Here is an 18,648-nt window from a genome sequence, read left to right as displayed (position 1 = left end):
ACATTGTATGTGAATAGTTAGCATACGTTTATCTTTTCTTATCTTTCATTTTATCAGTTTTATCGCTAGTCGAATCCATTTAAAGATCTATTGGGACGTGCAATAGAACCGGGGCATAATTTGGCAATAACGCTGCATGATGAGTTTCGTAACCACATTGAAACGTCAACCCCAATCCGTTATAGCCAGCCTTATCACAAGCGTCTAGTATCTATCCATGTACTACTATATTACACTGCAGATAATCACAGTGGCGCTTCTTTTCTATAGAAGGAATGTCGATGCTGCATAATCGTCAGTGCTAGTAGCGTCGATTGAGGACAAACCGCAGCGCGATCATTTTGCAGCCGAGCAAGGCTTATATATCACATAATAGACACGTTCCTTCGTATAATCGTCTGCTAATTTATGATTAACGATCCTTGATGACGATCTGTTATGCAAATTTTACTATACGGTTGGTACCTCTACGTTTTATAAATTGTGCATGCTCGTTCTTAAGCATTTCGTTTATCGACTGCATCAGTATAATAGGTTCACACGTAAGGTGGCTCTTTTCGGTAACAGGTCGATTCGAATGAATTTATCGTATTGTCATCTCAAAGATCGTCTGCAACGAAGCATGGCACAATAATATTTTCATCAAGCTGTGCTAGCTAAGTTGAGCATTTCGCATACAATTTATTTACCATATATGTTTATTGGAATCATTAAGTTTCTATATAAACTTTCTACCTATTACTCGTTCATTGTTATTACATATTCGTATCTAGTTATAACTCATAATAATGCATGCGATTTGTGTGACAGGATTATGTGTATAATGAAGTTTCAATTTACAAGTACAGCATAGATACATGAATGTTTGTCGATTTGAGTGAAAAGTATGCGCCTTTCATATAACGAATATTATTGTAGATTCAACAGCAGAAAGTGTCGCGGTCTTTACAATGCAATCCCTCACTGACGGCTTGCGTAATTATATGAAATCTAAAAACCACTACTAACGAAACCTCTGGCTTATTAGGGGCAAATTAGTCGTATTGTTCTCTTAATTACTTCACGTAGACATAGAAGCGATTGTCTTCATCTGGGCCTTATATCTATATGTTTCTGCCACGATGACAACTCTGTCTATTTTAATAAATACTTTATCCAAATCGCTATCCTAAATCTAAGTGTCTTCGGTCCGGCTTTGCCATGCGCTTTTCATCAAAGCAAGCGTTTCGTATCACTGGCAATATTAATGACACTCGGGGTCAGTTTGGTTGTTTAGTATCTTCGTCTTCCCGAGAAATAGAGGACCGCTCTTTCTTCCGTATTCATCTCAAGCAAATGCTGGAGTTTTTCAACTTAATTTTATTGGCCGACACACAGCTATCGTTTTGTAATCCTGTATTCTTGTGAGAGCTTGTGAGCGAACGCTTCGGTGCTGGTCGAGATATTGATGCTCTCCTGTTGCAAGTCGCCCGGTAAGCGCATGCCCGCTAATCCCTTCTTATAAAATCGCCCTAAGAACTGCTGGCTAGCTGCCCGTAACGAATATAACCACAAAAATCCCCTTGCGCCTTCACTCAGTCCCGCTTGCCTGCGAGAGCAACGCATGACGATCTCTCGCACTGCGCTGCCAAGATGCTAAGGTCTATCATTACGATGGAGTATTAGGAGATTGACTTTGTTTGTTTGGTTGTGTGTCCCCATTTGCGTGCTGACTCCTGGTGGCAAGTATCCCCATTTGGGAGGCTGAACTTGTCATCCTACGAATGTTATTGTTGACTATGGTAAAGGGAGCCCTTAGGAAAGATGCGCTATCGTCGGCTAATGCCGACTAAGATTTGCCAGTAAGAGCACTTGTAACGGAAAAGTCTAGTGAGTGAAAAGTCTAGGAATTGGTCTAAAATAAACGATGACGGCGGGCTTACGTCTCTAGCGATTGTATATCACGGTGGCGGTGGTAGTCAGCGCAGAAAAAATTAACAAACAATACAGCTTGTAACCTGCCTGCTCGCCAGCTAAATCAGTTACTCATTTCGAAGGTCGATTCGTCGGCCTGATTCATACTCTCTTAACTCCACAGAAGCTTCAGTAGACCATGTGTAGTCTGATCATTTGCTTCTTGTGACGGGTGCAGTTTGTCCGACAAACTTCGTGCAACGATTCGAATGTGCCCTACTACAATTAGATTGTGTACATCCAGCACTTATTTCGTTAGGCATTACTTCAGACGGTTGGCTTCCAGCACAAAACGAAGTGTTTCTACGCCCGGATTCGAACTAAATTGTTACGGATCCCTAAGTCTATTTGGCGAATACGTTATGTATCACGAGTGACGAGCAAGGATACTATAGACTGTTATTTGATGAAGAATTTGTTTGTTTATCAAGGGGCACAGTAACAGCCGAGATGCTTCGATATGTTTCCAAAATGTTCTTAGGCGGATTGCAACGTCGATTCATTTCGCAATTCCGCTTTTCATCTGAAGTTCGTTCCGCGTTGAAGAATGGTGAACCCGTGGTGGCCTTAGAGTCCACCGTTATCACGCACGGTATGCCCTATCCTGACAACGTTAAGACTGCTATGGACGTTGAACAAGTAGTGAGAAGAGCTGGTTCTGTACCGGCTACTGTGGCAGTGATCAAAGGTGATGTATGTGTTGGCCTGACTGAACACTTACTCACTGAGTTGGCTAACGCTGAGAATAGCGTAAAAATCTCCTCAAGAGATTTTGCTCCAGCTGTGGCTCAGAAGGTTACCGGGGGCACTACGGTAGCGGGCACAATGCTTGCCGCCTACAAAGCTGGCATCAACATGTTTGTCACAGGCGGAATTGGGGGGGTCCACCGAGGAGCTGAAGTGACCATGGACATTAGTGCTGACTTGGTAGAGCTCGGTAGAACGCCGATAGCTGTTGTGTCGGCCGGAATTAAATCCATTCTTGACATTGGCAAGACCCTTGAATTTTTAGAAACTCAAGGGGTTTGCGTAGCCACGTATGGCGATTCCAAGGAGTTTCCGTGTTTCTGGACTAGAAAGAGTGGTTTTGATGTACCATGGAACGTGCGAAACCCCACAGAAGCGGCAACTATGATTGCTGCCCAAAAAGCGCTTGGTGTACGGAGCGGCGTATTAATTGCTAATCCGATACCATTGAATCACGAATCTGATGGAAAGTACATCGAAAATTGCGTCCAAGAAGCTCTTAAAGAAAGCGAAATTCAACACATTAAAGGAAAAGATATAACGCCGTTCATACTAAGCAGGGTACATCATGCGACAAGAGGTGCCTCGTTGAAGGGTAATATAGCACTGATCAAACACAACGCGTTAGTCGGCTCCTTAATTATGAAAGAGTTAGCTGTTCTTCGACCTGAGACTGTCGGCGTTGCTGAAAAGGTCTATGTGGTACCGTCACCTAAAGTGGAGCCGATCAACACGGCTAGACCTGTTATCATTGGAGGATCCAATGTTGACTTCAATATTAAGCTCGGAATTGACGAGCTGAAGCAAAATGGTGATACTTATAAAGGCCAAGTACACCAGGGCTACGGTGGGGTAGCCAGGAATATGGCAGACTGTATTTCCAGATTGGGCCTTAATCCGCTTTTGGTTTCAGTAGTTGGTGATGACCTGAATGGCAAAGGTATCCTTGGTCACAACCCTAACATGGATAAGAGTGGCATTGCGGTGTTGCGCGATGCTACCACAGCGACCCTCTGCGCGGTCCACAACCAAAACGGTTCATTGTTGTATAATATAGCTGATATGGACATCCACGACCGGATTACGCCTGAGATGATCATTAGGTTTGAAAAAGATATCGCAGCTGCTCCAATCGTTGTGCTTGACGGAAATGTGTCTGAAGATGTCCTGCAAACAACGTTCGAGATATGTGCGCGACTCAAGAAGCCAGTCTGGTACGAGCCAACTTGCGTTGCCAAAGCCACAAAGCCGTTTCGAAACAATCGCTTGTCCGCCGTTTGGTACGCGTCTCCAAACAAGAAAGAACTCGAGCTTATGTACCGTGATCTTATGCATGATTCCCCTCTCAACGGAGATGAGTTAAGTCGGGTGGCGAAGATGGCCGTCGAACTGTTGCGATCAGGTCTGATCCGACACGCTTTGTATGTCACTTTGGGCGAACGTGGTCTTGTTCGTGTCGTAAAAACAAATGACGACTACGATATCATACATTTCGAAGCTCCACAAGCGGCCATCGTGAAAACTTCAAACGGTTGTGGGGACTGTCAGGCCTCAACGATTATTACGGGTATGATACTTGGCCTACCGGAAGATGACTATATGGGAGCTGCAATGGAGATTCCGATTCTCACGCTATCGTCGTATGCATCGGTTCCTGATACACTGAGCAAAAACGATCTTAAAGTCAAAAATATTATCAAGACAAAAAGGCTCCATATATAAGCTGCTTGCTTTCATTTTGTGGGTACATTAAAATCGTCATCTTTTTAAAGTTGCGTTTATAATATTAAGCTAGTATACAGCATGGCCGTCATACAGGAGAATAATACTGTGACGGATTGCTGATTATATATCAAAATACTTATTACGATACTATATTAATATTGTCTCATATAGATTGGTATTGGTTTGTCCTTTGAAAAAAGCAGGATTTTACGTTATAGTTAGTAGAGTTATTACGAAAGCTTTATTTGGTTTGTGGTGTTTTAGAATACAGTCCATGTATTTGTGAGCCTTTTCGCCAGTAAAGCGGTTCCTGCTTTAACACGGTAATCCATTGGGATTAATTGGACTAATGGTCAGGAATTAAATGCTTTTAGTTTCTAGGTGTTGGCTAAGGTACTCTAAAAAACGAAAGGCATTCGAGCAACTTTTTCCCGGATCAACCCCTTAACAATGGCCTAATTTAGGTCCATCAGTGCAGATCTGAAATCCTGTCAGTAAAACTAAAACAGCATTAAAAAGCAGAAAACAACGGAAATAGGGTGGCATATAGATGATTTGTGATGGAATGGTATTGAGTTAACAATATTTCATCTCATGTATTACGAATCACAAAAGCAATCGTACTTATTTACAAATGAAACCTATTTCATGGGAAAGTTTTCTTTTATTATATAGATCTCAATTTTTTTACAATTTGATATATTTTTTTTTTGCAAATAAGTGTTTCATTCGGTTGGTCTTGGGAATTTCAGTTTTTATTCTATATGTTTGTATTATGTTGATCGTGCGCCACTTGATTTTATTGCATGCCAGCTAAGTACGAAAAATACAATACCTAGATTTTCATCGAAACATCTCAAGGCTTGCAGGCTTCTATATCGAAGCAATGAGAAAAAGTTCAGTCAAATGATTAACCTGATAAGGTCAGTAGATCCATAAACACTTATAGGAAGTTGTTCAACCAATGTACAGGTTTTCAGGGACTACCTCCCAAATAGCAAACCAATGATAGAATGCACTGTAGTTGATTTTTTCATGGTTTCCAGGGGTTATAATACCAAATCTAAGCGTTAATCAATGCTCCTTATGGCTTGATTAAGTATAATTAACAGCAGATTCACAACTGTACCAGTAAGTTATTAAGCGTGTACTTGTTGCATCGATCAATTTCACACGGCAAACCGGACCGTTGCCAGCTCTGTTGACGATCGAATATTTTACTCTTAGCTACCGAAGTCACTGATGCAGAGTATTTTAAATTCAAAAAAATTTTTTTAAAAAAGTACCGCAAAAGGTGATTTTTTAGGTTTTCGTATTTAGCACTGTAAATCATCAATTGGTTTAAGGCTTCTAGCGATCAATTTTTACTATGAACATTAAAGTTTTAAAAGAGCTAAAGATATGGACCTAAATGACTGATCATCAATAAAGTACATTAAAGATATTACTTAGTAATAATTACCAAGTAATGTATTCGCCTTTCTTCGAATAATGCTGCCAGTTCATTCACTGTATTTATATTATAATTATTATTATAGCATATATATATCTTGTTATTGTATCAAGTACAATGTTATTATTTTGTCCAATATCGTTCTCATACTCTGATACGAGTAAAATCCTTGCTGCCTATTCCTACTGCAAGTGCTCCTTAAACATGTTCTAAATTAGAAAAACGCGATTTTTCTTAGGCCATTTTTAATTTTTCAATTAAAAAAAAAATATAATACGGTGGCTTTCTTCGCCGTTCATGTTGTGGTTACTGATGCCAGCCACTTCACTCTACTGTAAAAAGCCAGCACTTCATGATTGAATTGTTCGTGAAGTTAATAGCATTTTATGACTCAATATTGTGTGATGGCTGTTACCGACGTTGTTGTTGATGATGCCAGATCTGCGACCGGTAGCTTTGGCTACTGCAGTCTCTTGAAAACAAATCAAGCAATCCTTCTGATCTAAAAGTTTTCGATAATGCCATGGTATGCAACGTGTAATGGCCATATTATTACACCGTACAAAGACATCGGCTTACTTCAACGGCAGTGAAGCAAGCAATGTTGTTCGCACGATAAGCGTGAGCACAACGTTATACACGTTCATATACACAGGATTCAATTACAGGATCAATGTATACTGACTATATTGTGCATATGGATTTCTGTGAGTGGTCGTTCTGATACAAAGAGAAACTCTCAGTGGTGAATTGTGTCGGTATAGTTTTTTTTTTTTTTTTTTTTTGTTAAATACAGAACAGTGGTAACGACTGTTTAGCATATACCATTCCAGGGCATTTGATAGGCTTCCGAACAAAAACACAAATCAAGTGTCTGACGTAGTTAAATTGCCCTAAAAACATAATTTATCGACGTATTTGAATATGAACATGAACTTAGTTACTCCGAGAGTCAAATATTCCACTTTTGTAGAAATACAGTTAGTTCAGTTTTGCTCTCGAGCTACAGTGGGGTCGTTGTTCTGACCCTTCGAGGCCTCTTTCGAGTAGAAAAAAATCATATAAATTATACTCTCAACTTTCTCTGCCATTAGAATACGGTCCGTCCATTTTTTACAAAAAGGGTGAGCATGACTTACGCACAATTTCGCCTATTTCACCGTCGTCGGTAGGTTTTTGTCCTTTGTAGTTCCTGCCGGATTCCTGTACAAGACCGTGTCTTGGTGGTAAATCTCGTTTGCATGAACGGCTGCGGTGTTTCCTAACTATTTCTAATCTTGATATGAATTGAAGATTAGAATTTGCTCTCTTCCCAGGATAGAGAACTGCGGCGCTGGCCCACGCATCTAGCCGTTAAAGAGCAAGGTCGATAAAAAAAAAGATCGAAGAGTTTCGTCCTTTAAAGCCTGTGAGAGTTCATAGCCGTTGATTTAACTGATTGTGAGAACTATTTCGTTTAACTACTTCTCTGGAGTGGTCTCTGTTTTGAATTTTCTAAATGTGTACATTCACTTTCAGTCTTGGGAAAACCTTTTTCAAATTGAGAACTAAGAAAACCTCTTAAAACCGACCTGTATTAGTTATGGATGGTTGCTACCGATGGAGAAAAATTGTAGAAATGAGGTTATAAGACACTCCGACATCTTTGCAAAAATAACAGTTGTATTTGTGTGTAGGTTTGTCTCTGAACCATCCTAACAAAAAAAGACTCAATATATTTTAATCTGGTTCAGATATCGGATTCCCGATCAGTTTCAACGTTAGACTTTTATTAACCTTGAGCTCTGTCAAATTTCAAATAATCGTTTTTATGTACAAAAGTAGTAAATGAGCGCGTGGCGTTGTGTTGTTTGCATGCTGTAAGCTGCAATGGCATGTTTATAGTGTGGAAAATACAATTGAGCTCGGACGTTTACAAATAGTTATCAAGCGTTTCCTAGAGCAGATAGCACTGTCTTAGAACTGGGATCCTAGTGGGGTTCCTCGTCAGACTAGCCACCGTCAATACGTGCTTTCTTACGGTGCTATAAAAATTATATGTATCATAGAAATGTTACACTATATAATATTAGCTATGATAGCATTCATATAAGACGAACGATTACAGGTATAGTCGACGACAATAGTAGATTGCCACAAAGTCCAACTTTGGCATTAAATGCAGATGATGTTCAGGTCGTAAATTTGATTTCCCAATCGCATCTTCTAACTATGTTTTATATATAACAGACAGACTTAGAAACCATCATTTTTGCAATACATAAGCAGGTGATGATTTCTACGGCACACTGTGTAATTCACTTATAATATCTCAAATACCAAATCGAGCCATAGTGATTATTTATTTAGAAACCATTCAAGCACGTAATAGTACGTATAATAAGCAATAGATTTCAAATCAAGCATATGTACGTTTTTTATTAAACATAAGGTCATAAGGCCAATGATTCTTAACTCTTCGCATGCTATTTAGAGAGTTGTTTCAAATGCGATCAGGACAAAGACATACGATTAATAAAATTATAGATTACATGGTAAACCCGCCTAAACTTGTATGCTTTCGTCGCTTGGTCACTCACAGAACGCAATGGAGAACGCACTCCAGGCGCGTGACCGCGTGGGAGTCCAGGACTTCGTCTTGTTGGAGGATTTTCAATCGGAACGAGCCTTCATAGACAATCTGAAAAAGCGCTGCCAAGGAAACCTCATATATGTAAGTGCTCATTAGAGAAGTTCTATTGATTAATGTATTGATATCGATTGTCCAGAAGGCCTTTCTAGCCTACGGAGTAGAAACATTATTTTTCCATATAACTTTTGCGTAATACCTGTCCAACGTGTCACAAATTAGACATTTGTTAAACTTTGATACCATCTGTTAGAAGCCGTGCTTTTTGAACAATGATGTGGACTTATGAAGAGGAAACATTTCAAACAGTATACGCTTATTTGATCCTGTGACTGCTATGAATGGGGGTCGGTTGATGTGTGAATCAAATACAAAACGCTGGTAGTATGTTAGGAAAATATTGCACATAACGGGGATTAAAAGAGCAAGTCATATAAGAGATGAAGAACAGTCTTCTAGCATAAGATAACCACGAAATTTTACAGTGTTTCCAATTGCTCCAGCTAAAAGTTTGCCTTAGCGTCCAGAATATTGTGTAGTATTATCGACGGAACGTGTTATTCCAACGATTTCTGGTTCTTTCAGCTAGAGTTTAAGCCAACCCGTTGAGGCGTATACCACAATTCTTAATATGAGCCTTTCGTGGTGGCTGATCGCTCTTTGTTCCAGACATACATTGGACCTGTATTAATTCTGGTCAACCCATATAAGAAGTTAGATATCTATGGAGAAGACTTTGTTGAGCAGTACAGAAAGTCAAATTTCTATGACCTTCCTCCACATATGTAAGTATTAATAATTAACTTCTTTGGTAAAAATACTGATGACCCGTAAATTATCACTGTCCATTATCATAAGTAGATGTTTTGTGTACAACAGCCTTTGAACCTTTGCTTGCATCTGAAAAGTAAACGTCACCCTTTGTGTAGGTAGTGGCAAAGCAATAATCGTATTGACTTCGATCGCGTTATGCTGACGAAAGACAATGCGAGCATTTTTTAAAAATTTTTTTGCATTATAGCTACGCAATCGGCGATGCTGCATACAGCCTCCTCCATGAAGAGGGCAAAGATCAGTGTATACTGATTTCGGGGGAGTCTGGCGCAGGGAAGACCGAAGGTAAAGAACAGGCCTATATCGTTGCTCATGTTGTCGTTATGGTCGCTAAAAAAAGTCACAGACTGATATCGTTATTCTAGGCAAGCAATTCTGAAGAAGTCCCTAGTACGCCATTCCAGTACTTGATTATGGCGATGGAATCGGCTGGGTCCTATAAATAAAAAAAAAAAATTGTTATCACTGTCGGTTACTTTTTTTTCATCGTCATTGTTTATATTTTCATAATTTTATTCACTCGTTCAAACATACACAGCATCAAAACAGATTCTTCAGTATGTGGCTGCAGCTTCCCATCATTTAGCCAAGGTCGAGTACGTCAAGAGGCGCCTACTCCAAAGTAATCCTATCCTTGAGGCGTTCGGAAATGCTAAGACAAATCGCAATGACAATTCATCCAGGTTTGGAAAATACATGGACATCGAGTTCGACTTCTCTGTAAGTGATAGACCGTTTGAATTTCGCTCCATCGATTTCCACATCTACGTTTGAATAACCATAACATCAATAGCTTACACAAATATACACATTCTAAATTCATTTGGCATGAGACGCACGTTGTGAATACTCTACTGCTCGTAAATGTATCATTTTGTAAAGGCTATGTTACAGGATCTATTGTCATCATTATGTACTTCCTACATATAGGGCGCTCCTGCTGGAGGGCATATTTGTCAGTATCTTCTCGAGAAGAGCCGCGTTGTTGGGAGGACATCACGGGAGAGAAATTTCCATATCTTTTATCAACTGCTGGCAGGTATGTGACTCACTACGTGTAAGTTAGGTATCTGCTTACAAGAGCATATATTAAATAAGCTAGACAAAGTAAATACATTATATAATCAACTTTTAATGATAAACGAGTGTTTCAGAAGTACACGAGCCATGAGGTAAAATTACGAAAAAGTCTTAAAAAGAGTTTGTAATAAATAAAGTTTATAATGAAATTCCCAGCAGAGAGCGGCAAACGTCACATAGACAAACTAACTTCATTTAATTTGAAAATCGCTCCTTTCTTATTACACAAACTTATGAAAGTTTATAATCAACTTTCTCATTTCGAAAAACAAGGTATAAATGGAACATCAGACAAGGTATTACAGGAACAGATATTAAACGATAAAGAAAATCAATAGTTTTAGTACAATTATTTAATTCAAGTTCTAGCATCGAAAGGAATTTGTACAATCCTTAAAACAAATGACATCACGTTACGATTAAATAAATATTTCTAATGAATTTATTTGATTACAGGTGCCGATGATTGGCTTTTGGATTCATTGAAGCTTCGACGCGATATCGCCTATTACTTTTATTTACAGGAGGTAACTCTAGTGACTTTCGGTGCTACGTGCTAACAGAAATGTCTTTTTTTTTTTTACTAATCTATGCGATAGCAAAAAAAAGAAAAAAAAATACATGTATATATATATATATATATATATATATATATATATATATATATTATACAGCTTGCCGTTCTTCCTTCCGTGCATAAAGAAGTAATTTCTTGGATCTTCTGCGTTGCTAAACAAAAAATTCCACTCTAAGTAACCATCTAACACATGCCTCAGTAATTTTTGTACCGCGCTGCTTTTTAGCCCTACCATAAGGGAAATCTTCTGAGGTACAGTTAAGCTAACATTGCCATACATTCCATACTTATGATCCCTTACAAGAACCCTAAAGAAAACTAATTATAGCAGTAAAAACATCCTTTGTAGAGTACCCGGCTGAATGTAGGAACACTACTTTATGCTTCTCAAATATTTTGTACCAAGTTGACGTTTGAAAATATACTATGACAATGGCTCGGAATACGGTAAGCTTCATTGTATAGTTAACTTTTACGCTAATTAGACAATGGGTGGCTTGCGGAAACTAACTGAGGTATAATGCAGCACGTTATTTGTTATATGACTTTTTTATACTTTGCGATGGTCGCGATACAGGGAGATGCTTCGCCTGTGAACCCTACTTCGGATGATGCGACGGCGTTTAACGACGTGATGACAGCGCTTGCTGTCTGTGATTTCAGTCAAAAGGACCGTCAGGAAATTTTAGCCATCGTAGCATCAATTCTGCATCTCGGCAATACTGGCTTCGTGGAGGAAAATGGAGAGGCCATAATTGCATCCTCACTGGAAAAACATCTGATGGCAATCGCTGAGGTAAATGGCTGTCTGTATAAATATAAAGCTGCAATTAGCTTTTTTGTCCGATTGTTTCAAATTCACACTGACTCCTGAGAACATAAGTGTGAAGAGGAATTATCAGAAACATCCCTTTAAACAGAAATTAAATGGAAGCATAGTTATACCATGACACGTATACCTTTACACAGACTAGGTTTGACATATAATAAACTTAAAAGCATGTTATAATCACGTAAGTTTACACTGAAGCAAATTAACCTCATGTATTTACTTCTTTACGTATATATATATATACCTTCTGTTTGACCCCGCGTTTGTTTATGCAGCTGTTGAAATGTCCGGAAGATGTACTACGTGGGTCGTTGATTTATCGTACGATTGAGGCCCGAGGCGAACAGGTGCGCAGTCCATTAAGTCGGGACCAGGCCCTTTTTGCAAGAGATGCCCTCGCGAAGGCGCTTTACGAACGGCTTTTTAAATGGATTGGAAATAGGGTAAGAAAAGCCTCTCCTTAAAATGTCTAATAGACTAATCAATATATTAAATTCAACCTGTTTTGTGTTTTATCAGAATGACCGTACGTACTCTATAGAGGGAAACTATGAAGTGACGAGCTTCTGATCACTAAGATTATAGTTGACGCTTATCTACAACCTTTATTACTTCTGTACCGCATACGAAGTATATAATCGTAAATAAATTATTAAAAAGTTTACGGAGATTTCTGCATCTTCACTACAGATCAATAATTCGTTGCGCTCTCGAGATAACAATCCTAAGACGTTAATGGGCCTTCTCGACATTTACGGTTTCGAAGTGTTCAAACGGAACAGTGTTGAACAGTTCTGCATTAACTATTGCAATGAGAAGTTGCAGCAGCTCTTCATTGAGCTGACATTGCGATCCGAACAAGAAGAGTACCTAAGAGAAGGTATCGAATGGACCGCAGTCGACTTTTTCGACAATAAGGTTTGTCAATCTTCGAAGTTTTGCGGAAGATCGCCTTTTCAATTTTTACCGCACAGTGGTAACCTTAGCAACTCATAGCGATTCAGTACCATGAGTGCGTATATATATATATGAAAGCAAAATACGTTTGCTGTGCAGTATCTACCTGATGCTGAATAACAAGGATAGAACTACATCTTTCAAAGTGATAAATCGAAACAAAATTTAGATTCTTTTATTTGAAACCTTAACATTGACGGTAATGACCTATGAAAGGGCAAATACATGCGGAGGGTAACCAAGAATAAAGATCGATCTGACTTTTTCTCTCTCAACAGATCATTTGCGAGCTTGTAGAGGAAAAGCACAAAGGTATTATCGCCATTTTAGATGAGGAATGTCTTCGGCCTGGTGGAGCCACCGATAAGACCTTCCTGCAGAAGCTGGAAAGCACAATACGGGGAACCAATGCTCACTTTGTAACATACAACAATGCCACGCAGAAAATCCGTAAAACCATTGGGCGTGACGTAAGTATTCCGCATTTTTCTATTATCCAGTAACAACCACACCATAATTCTAAAAACGCTATCAAGACTGAAAAACTCTAGAACTAATGCAAACAAAATGCATGTGCTTAAGAAAAAATTAATATCTCGATCCATTCTTTAAGTGTAGGCCGCTTTAGGTTTAAGGGATAGGCGACCTTATGCTTTCGCAGTTTCCTTATTCCAAAGCATACTTTGTTAACTGTTTTTGTGCATATTTGATATTGGCGTCTCAATAGTATAGCACCGATTTGCATTTACAAGCTTAAACTGATGACAACAGCATTTCAAATGCTTACTCCTGGGCGCCGAACTCACAGGAATTCCGTATCGTTCATTACGCCGGCGAGGTGACATACAAAATCGAGGGTTTCTTGGAAAAGAACAACGACCTCCTTTATAGGGATCTGAAGCGTGCTATGGCTTCGGCTGATTCGGACGTCCTTCGAGAAACTTTCCCCGATAGCGAGTTTGCATCGAAAAAAAGGCCGGTCACAGCTGTAACCCAATTTAAAATATCTCTTCAGGAGCTGATGGTTGCGCTAAGCACCAAAGAGCCCTGGTACGTAAGTGTATGTAACAGAATAAACGAGTAAGTAACTTTGGGCTGGTCTTCTAAGCCGGTAGGTGCCGGTAGATACTTGAGTGAGGATGTGATGTTAGGTCGAAATCACTTGTATTCTAGCAAAGAGCTTTTTCCTGCAATTTCAATGTGTTGCTGTGGCGGTGCAGGTATGTACGTTGCATCAAGCCAAATGAGATAAAAGCTCCGGGTAAATTCGACGAAAAGATCGTCTTCCATCAGATTAAGTACCTCGGTCTCATGGAGAATCTTCGGGTGCGTCGTGCAGGTTTCGCGTACCGCCGGACCTATGAGCATTTTCTGCAAAGGTAGGATGGCAATTCATTTCAGTGATGTGTCTGGAGATGTCTCATAACTCGAGAAGCTGTGTAAATCGAGGAACCTCGGTCTTCATCGGCTAAAAAAAGTTGTCCAACAGACACTCTCGAAAACTGATTGGTATCGCGACGGTGTGGTAGTATTTTTCAACGCTCGACAATGCCTATTGCTCATGAGTGGAATGCTGGATTTCTACTTTTCCACGTAATTTCTGACACCACAATACGGGCAAATGAAAATGAACCAACGATACATGCATAGAAATATTCGTAAGTTGCCTGATCAAGCTGTACGTTCCCCGCAGATACAAGCCACTCTGTCTTGAGACATGGCCCGTATGGCGCGGAGAGCCAATCGATGGAGTAAAAACCTTGATCAACCATCTACGATATCATTCTGACGAGTACAGTCTCGGCAGGTAGGCATCAAAACTTAGATCAAGTATCGTTTGCTTAGTATTAGCCGTAATATAGTTTCCAGAGGAGAGGTTAGCGGTCGTTAGTTTAAATTTCGCGGTTAAATATATATACCCCGGCCGAATTTGAATCTCATGGACTCGATATTCGCAAATAAAGTGTATGCTAAATTTCAGATCAAAGATATTCATTCGGTTCCCGAAGACGCTTTTTGAAACTGAAGATGCTCTACAGAGAAGGAAGCACGAAATTGGTAAGCTAAGTATATGATAAACTTTCTTTAGGAAGCTTATTTTCTCTGCTTTATTGCTACTAAACAAAAGACAAACCGGTGAATAAAATGAAAAAGAAAACATTGAATCAAAAAGAATCACAAAATTATCAACGAAACCTTTTCAAATATAGCTGTTACGACAAATTATGTGTCTGCGGCTATTAGAAGTTGAAGTAGAAGAAAATTACTCTTGCTTGTATCGGCGGTCCTGGCGCACTGACCTATTAGCAGGGCCTAAAAAAATCCTGGCGAAGCTTTAGTGATTTTACCAGCTCGACCCGTTCATGTGCGAATGGGACTTGAAAAAAAATGTGCCTCCTGAAAGGAAAACGTTTTAAAATACGAGTTTCAAAACTTGACGTTTTTATTACACGCGTGTACTGTTCACGCACGACTACGCGAGCTTTTGGGACTGCTTTTTGTTTACCCTAAGTGAATCAGGTCAGATCTCGTTGGGATGCCATAGCTACTCAGGAGGTTATTTGCAAAGCACAAAATGCTTCGTGTTCAGTTTTTTCACTTGTTTTTTTTCTTTCTTCAAAAAACTTTCAACTCCTTCGATTCACGCTAGGCAGATCCGGCTGACTTCAAATGATCTAACTTATATACTATGACAACAATACGTTTACAAATATGTATTCTGAGCAGTAGCACGCTATGTAGCTAATACGTTTAAATCTAATTTTATCAAGTTTGCCTGGCGCAGAAAAGTTTTTTGAAACGTTTTTCTCGAAACGGTAATTACGCGAGAACACACGAACTCATTTCAAGTAGATGTTAGAGCACGTTTCCGGTTTGCTAAAGTCGTGCTCTTTACTTAACTACTCCTTCTGCCACAGCCGCTATTCTACAAGCGCAGATCCGGTCGTTCATTGCACGCAGCAAGTTCAAGCGAATGAAGAAGGCTGGTAAGTTTATTCTGTTAAAAAATCTTGCTAATTGTTGTTTATGTGTTAATTCTAATAACTCTTTAATGCTCTGATCAGCTCTAAATGTAATATCGATTTTCATTTTAGCGCTGTGCATCCAATGCTTTTGGAGACGTCATCAAGCGCGACAGGAGCTTAAGCGTCGTAAAGCTGCATCTGAAATAATCCGGAGGTAAATACAATACGATGCTCTATGACTGCACAAACTTCCCTCCTAATAGATACTTTTAAACAACAACTACTACGTACTACGTACTAGATATTGGAAGTCAACAAGCTAAACATATGTAAAGGTAGCTCAATATTTGAAATTTCTTATTCGTTCTAATGGATAGAACTGTCGTAATCAGTGTCAGGGGTCATTCATAACATGGACATATAAGTTTCCGAATAATGTCTGAAGCAATGTTTGACGGTAGCATCTAAAATTCAAATCCTTTACATCTCTAAAAGGCTACGCTCTACGCGAATAGAGAGAAAACAAAAAAAAAAAAAAATTCTATTAACAAATAAAATTAATTTCAGATTCATTAAAGGCTTCATTACCAGAAATCAGCCAGAGAATGAAATCAACAGGAAGGTAAGCCATGTCCGACAGCAGACATGAGCAACCTGAATGCAGCTCAATTTAGAAAAAAATTAATGAGTGAATATCGGAGTGTGAATATAATAAATTCGTTTGCTATCTAATACCTCGCTATAAAATAATTCGAGAAAAGGCCGATCGTCGAGTAATTATGATCGAACTTGATTTTTCATTGGGTGACTTCGATCCGCATCCTACTATAGGTGGCAACCTTACAAATAATAACAATACTTTTGACCAAAACCGAAAAAAACTAGCGTACTCCGTGAATACATCTGTATATTTTCGTGGATATGCGGCGTAGTTTGTCCAGCAGGTCCGTGCTGAGTATCTACGTCGACTGTCTAGAAGCCTACCGAAGACTGTCCTCGATAACTCGTGGCTAACGGCTCCGCTAATCTGCCAGGTAAGGGAGAATATGATTAACACCTATGAAAGCCCTTTTAGTGATTCCGTTTAGTTCATATTGTTAATTCTGTCTGTATACACTTGCGCCGATAAGGCAACGCGTCTCCTAAAAAGAATATCCTATAACTGAAATTAAACGATGTCCTTTATCTCTAGTATACTATTTTTAATATCTATAGCTTAAAGCCTCGCCTTTTCTTATTGCATTGCAACGTTAACATGCAGTGGATTCGCTGCAAAGTATTGTCAACAGATAACTATATGTTGAGCGTACGGATATTTAGACCGGTATATATATATCTAACAACAAACAGGTTCAAAAAGGTACTGATCAACATAACGCGTGTTCACAGATTGACATGCAGTACTAACGCCAGTGCTTACTGTTGTTGGTGGAGAAGAATGCTACTTGAAATCCATCTACGCTGATCCGATTTAAGTAGTTCTTCTTTAGGCTGTGCTACTATATACCCGTATTTATGGCAAGAGAAGAAGGTGCTTATTCATATTGAGATACGAAAGAAAATTAGTCAAAACCTAGTTGAGGAAGAGAACATTTGTTGTTTAGGATTGACGAACGAATGATTCGTTACCGACGTCTTGTGGAAACAATGGTATTGTGCTCGAAATGTACTTTTCTGATTGTGATTGTCTAATTTTACCAGTTAATTCCGAGAGCAGGTATAATCGCCTATATGCGGGGATATATTCCGACCAGTTATATCTGTTATTTTCGTGCATGCGGTTTTCAGGAAGCATCGTGCTACCTTCAAGCCCTGCACAAGCGCACCCTGGTGCGTAACTACATGAAAAGGCTCACTCCAGTGCGCAAAACACAACTCCAGTGGAAGCGCGAGGCTAGTGACATCTTTAAGGTGATTCCATTGAGCCTTTTGGGATTTTCTTTTGACAAAGCTTTCAACAGTAATTTCACGTTAGCCAGTTTGTGAGTCAACTGTCTTCAGACTTAACTGTTATCCATCCCGACAGGATCGTAAGGCCAGCTATCCCGAGAGCGTTAAACACAAGTTTGTGGAGTCGCACCTCGATAACACGCATAGCCATCTAATAAACACCTTCAACAAATCCCACAAAAGTCGTCCTGAGGAAAAGATTGAGGTTTGTCGCAGTGAAGTCTAAGTTTTGCAGCAATAATTACCAGTGTAAATAATCATTTAGCGAAGTGTCTTTTATTAGATATGTTTCCATTCGCTAGTACCCGGACAATATTTCTATTTGTCCAATCTTTTGGTGAAATTACCGATTGGCTTCACCTAATTATTTTTTGTTCGGCGATTCTGCGCGCAGTACTGTTTACCTGTGAAGAAATTCGATCGGCATGGTTACAAGTCTCGGAAACGAGTGTTGATCCTCACCGACGAGGCCTTCTATCTTGTCGACTCCAAAGACTTTAAGCCGAAACATCGTATACCGTACAACTCCATCGCCGGTAAAATATTGAAATTAATATGTATATAAACAAAAGCAAATTATATATAGAGCACATATTTTAATCGTCACGTGGGATCATATTTATCTGATCCTCTTGCACGAAAATTATAGTTATCTATAGATAACAAATGCTAGTCGTTGAGACATGAGTCAGGCAGGGTCAGATTTACTAGCCTCTAGAGCCTTCATCACATTATCTGGGGAATTACAATGAAAGAAAATAATTACTTAATATATTGCTAATGAAACATATTATATACAAACGCGGTAAATATTAATTTTTCGTTATTGTGATGCTTCCTATCTCATCCGAACGTTCACTAATAGAACATTTCAACAAGTATTGCTTTGCGAGCACAGTCTACGTTCACAGCGAGCTTTTTGTAAACTTTAAAAAACCAACTAAT

The 18,648-nt window shown here is 39.2% G+C and overlaps 2 protein-coding genes across 6 annotated transcripts in view; both read left to right on the top strand.

The window, feature by feature from the left end:
- The window catches only part of Myo61F (unconventional myosin 61F), a 53,754-nt gene that overhangs the window by 32,117 nt on the left and 2,989 nt on the right, over positions 1–18,648 (top strand). For 4 of the 5 annotated variants that reach the window (XM_086968222.1, XM_086968224.1, XM_086968223.1 and 1 more), the window contains 21 exons: positions 8,460–8,591; positions 9,177–9,292; positions 9,529–9,626; positions 9,880–10,061; positions 10,272–10,380; positions 10,878–10,948; positions 11,576–11,794; positions 12,106–12,273; positions 12,521–12,748; positions 13,066–13,257; positions 13,596–13,837; positions 14,008–14,166; positions 14,481–14,594; positions 14,769–14,845; positions 15,706–15,774; positions 15,883–15,967; positions 16,321–16,375; positions 16,686–16,787; positions 17,542–17,664; positions 17,780–17,908; positions 18,098–18,239. In XM_086968222.1, the coding sequence (XP_086824348.1) occupies positions 8,466–8,591; positions 9,177–9,292; positions 9,529–9,626; positions 9,880–10,061; positions 10,272–10,380; positions 10,878–10,948; positions 11,576–11,794; positions 12,106–12,273; positions 12,521–12,748; positions 13,066–13,257; positions 13,596–13,837; positions 14,008–14,166; positions 14,481–14,594; positions 14,769–14,845; positions 15,706–15,774; positions 15,883–15,967; positions 16,321–16,375; positions 16,686–16,787; positions 17,542–17,664; positions 17,780–17,908; positions 18,098–18,239 (2,806 nt within the window). In that variant the 5' untranslated portion in view covers positions 8,460–8,465. Of the gene's footprint in view, positions 1–1,598; positions 1,870–8,459; positions 8,592–9,176; positions 9,293–9,528; positions 9,627–9,879; positions 10,062–10,271; positions 10,381–10,877; positions 10,949–11,575; positions 11,795–12,105; positions 12,274–12,520; positions 12,749–13,065; positions 13,258–13,595; positions 13,838–14,007; positions 14,167–14,480; positions 14,595–14,768; positions 14,846–15,705; positions 15,775–15,882; positions 15,968–16,320; positions 16,376–16,685; positions 16,788–17,541; positions 17,665–17,779; positions 17,909–18,097; positions 18,240–18,648 lie in introns of those variants that run through there. The other variant, XM_086968232.1, reaches the window with a different exon arrangement.
- LOC111260335 (uncharacterized) lies at positions 1,876–5,886 on the top strand. The gene has a single exon (XM_022832998.2). It carries the CDS (start codon positions 2,404–2,406, stop codon positions 4,420–4,422), a length of 2,019 nt encoding a protein of 672 aa, XP_022688733.1. The 5' UTR covers positions 1,876–2,403; the 3' UTR covers positions 4,423–5,886.

This window comes from Varroa jacobsoni, unplaced genomic scaffold, assembly GCF_002532875.2.
Source record: "Varroa jacobsoni isolate VJ856 unplaced genomic scaffold, vjacob_1.0 scaffold_42, whole genome shotgun sequence".
NCBI lineage: Eukaryota > Metazoa > Arthropoda > Arachnida > Mesostigmata > Varroidae > Varroa > Varroa jacobsoni.
The sequence above is the reverse complement of the archived record's forward strand: the minus strand, read 5'-3'. Positions and strand labels throughout refer to the sequence as shown.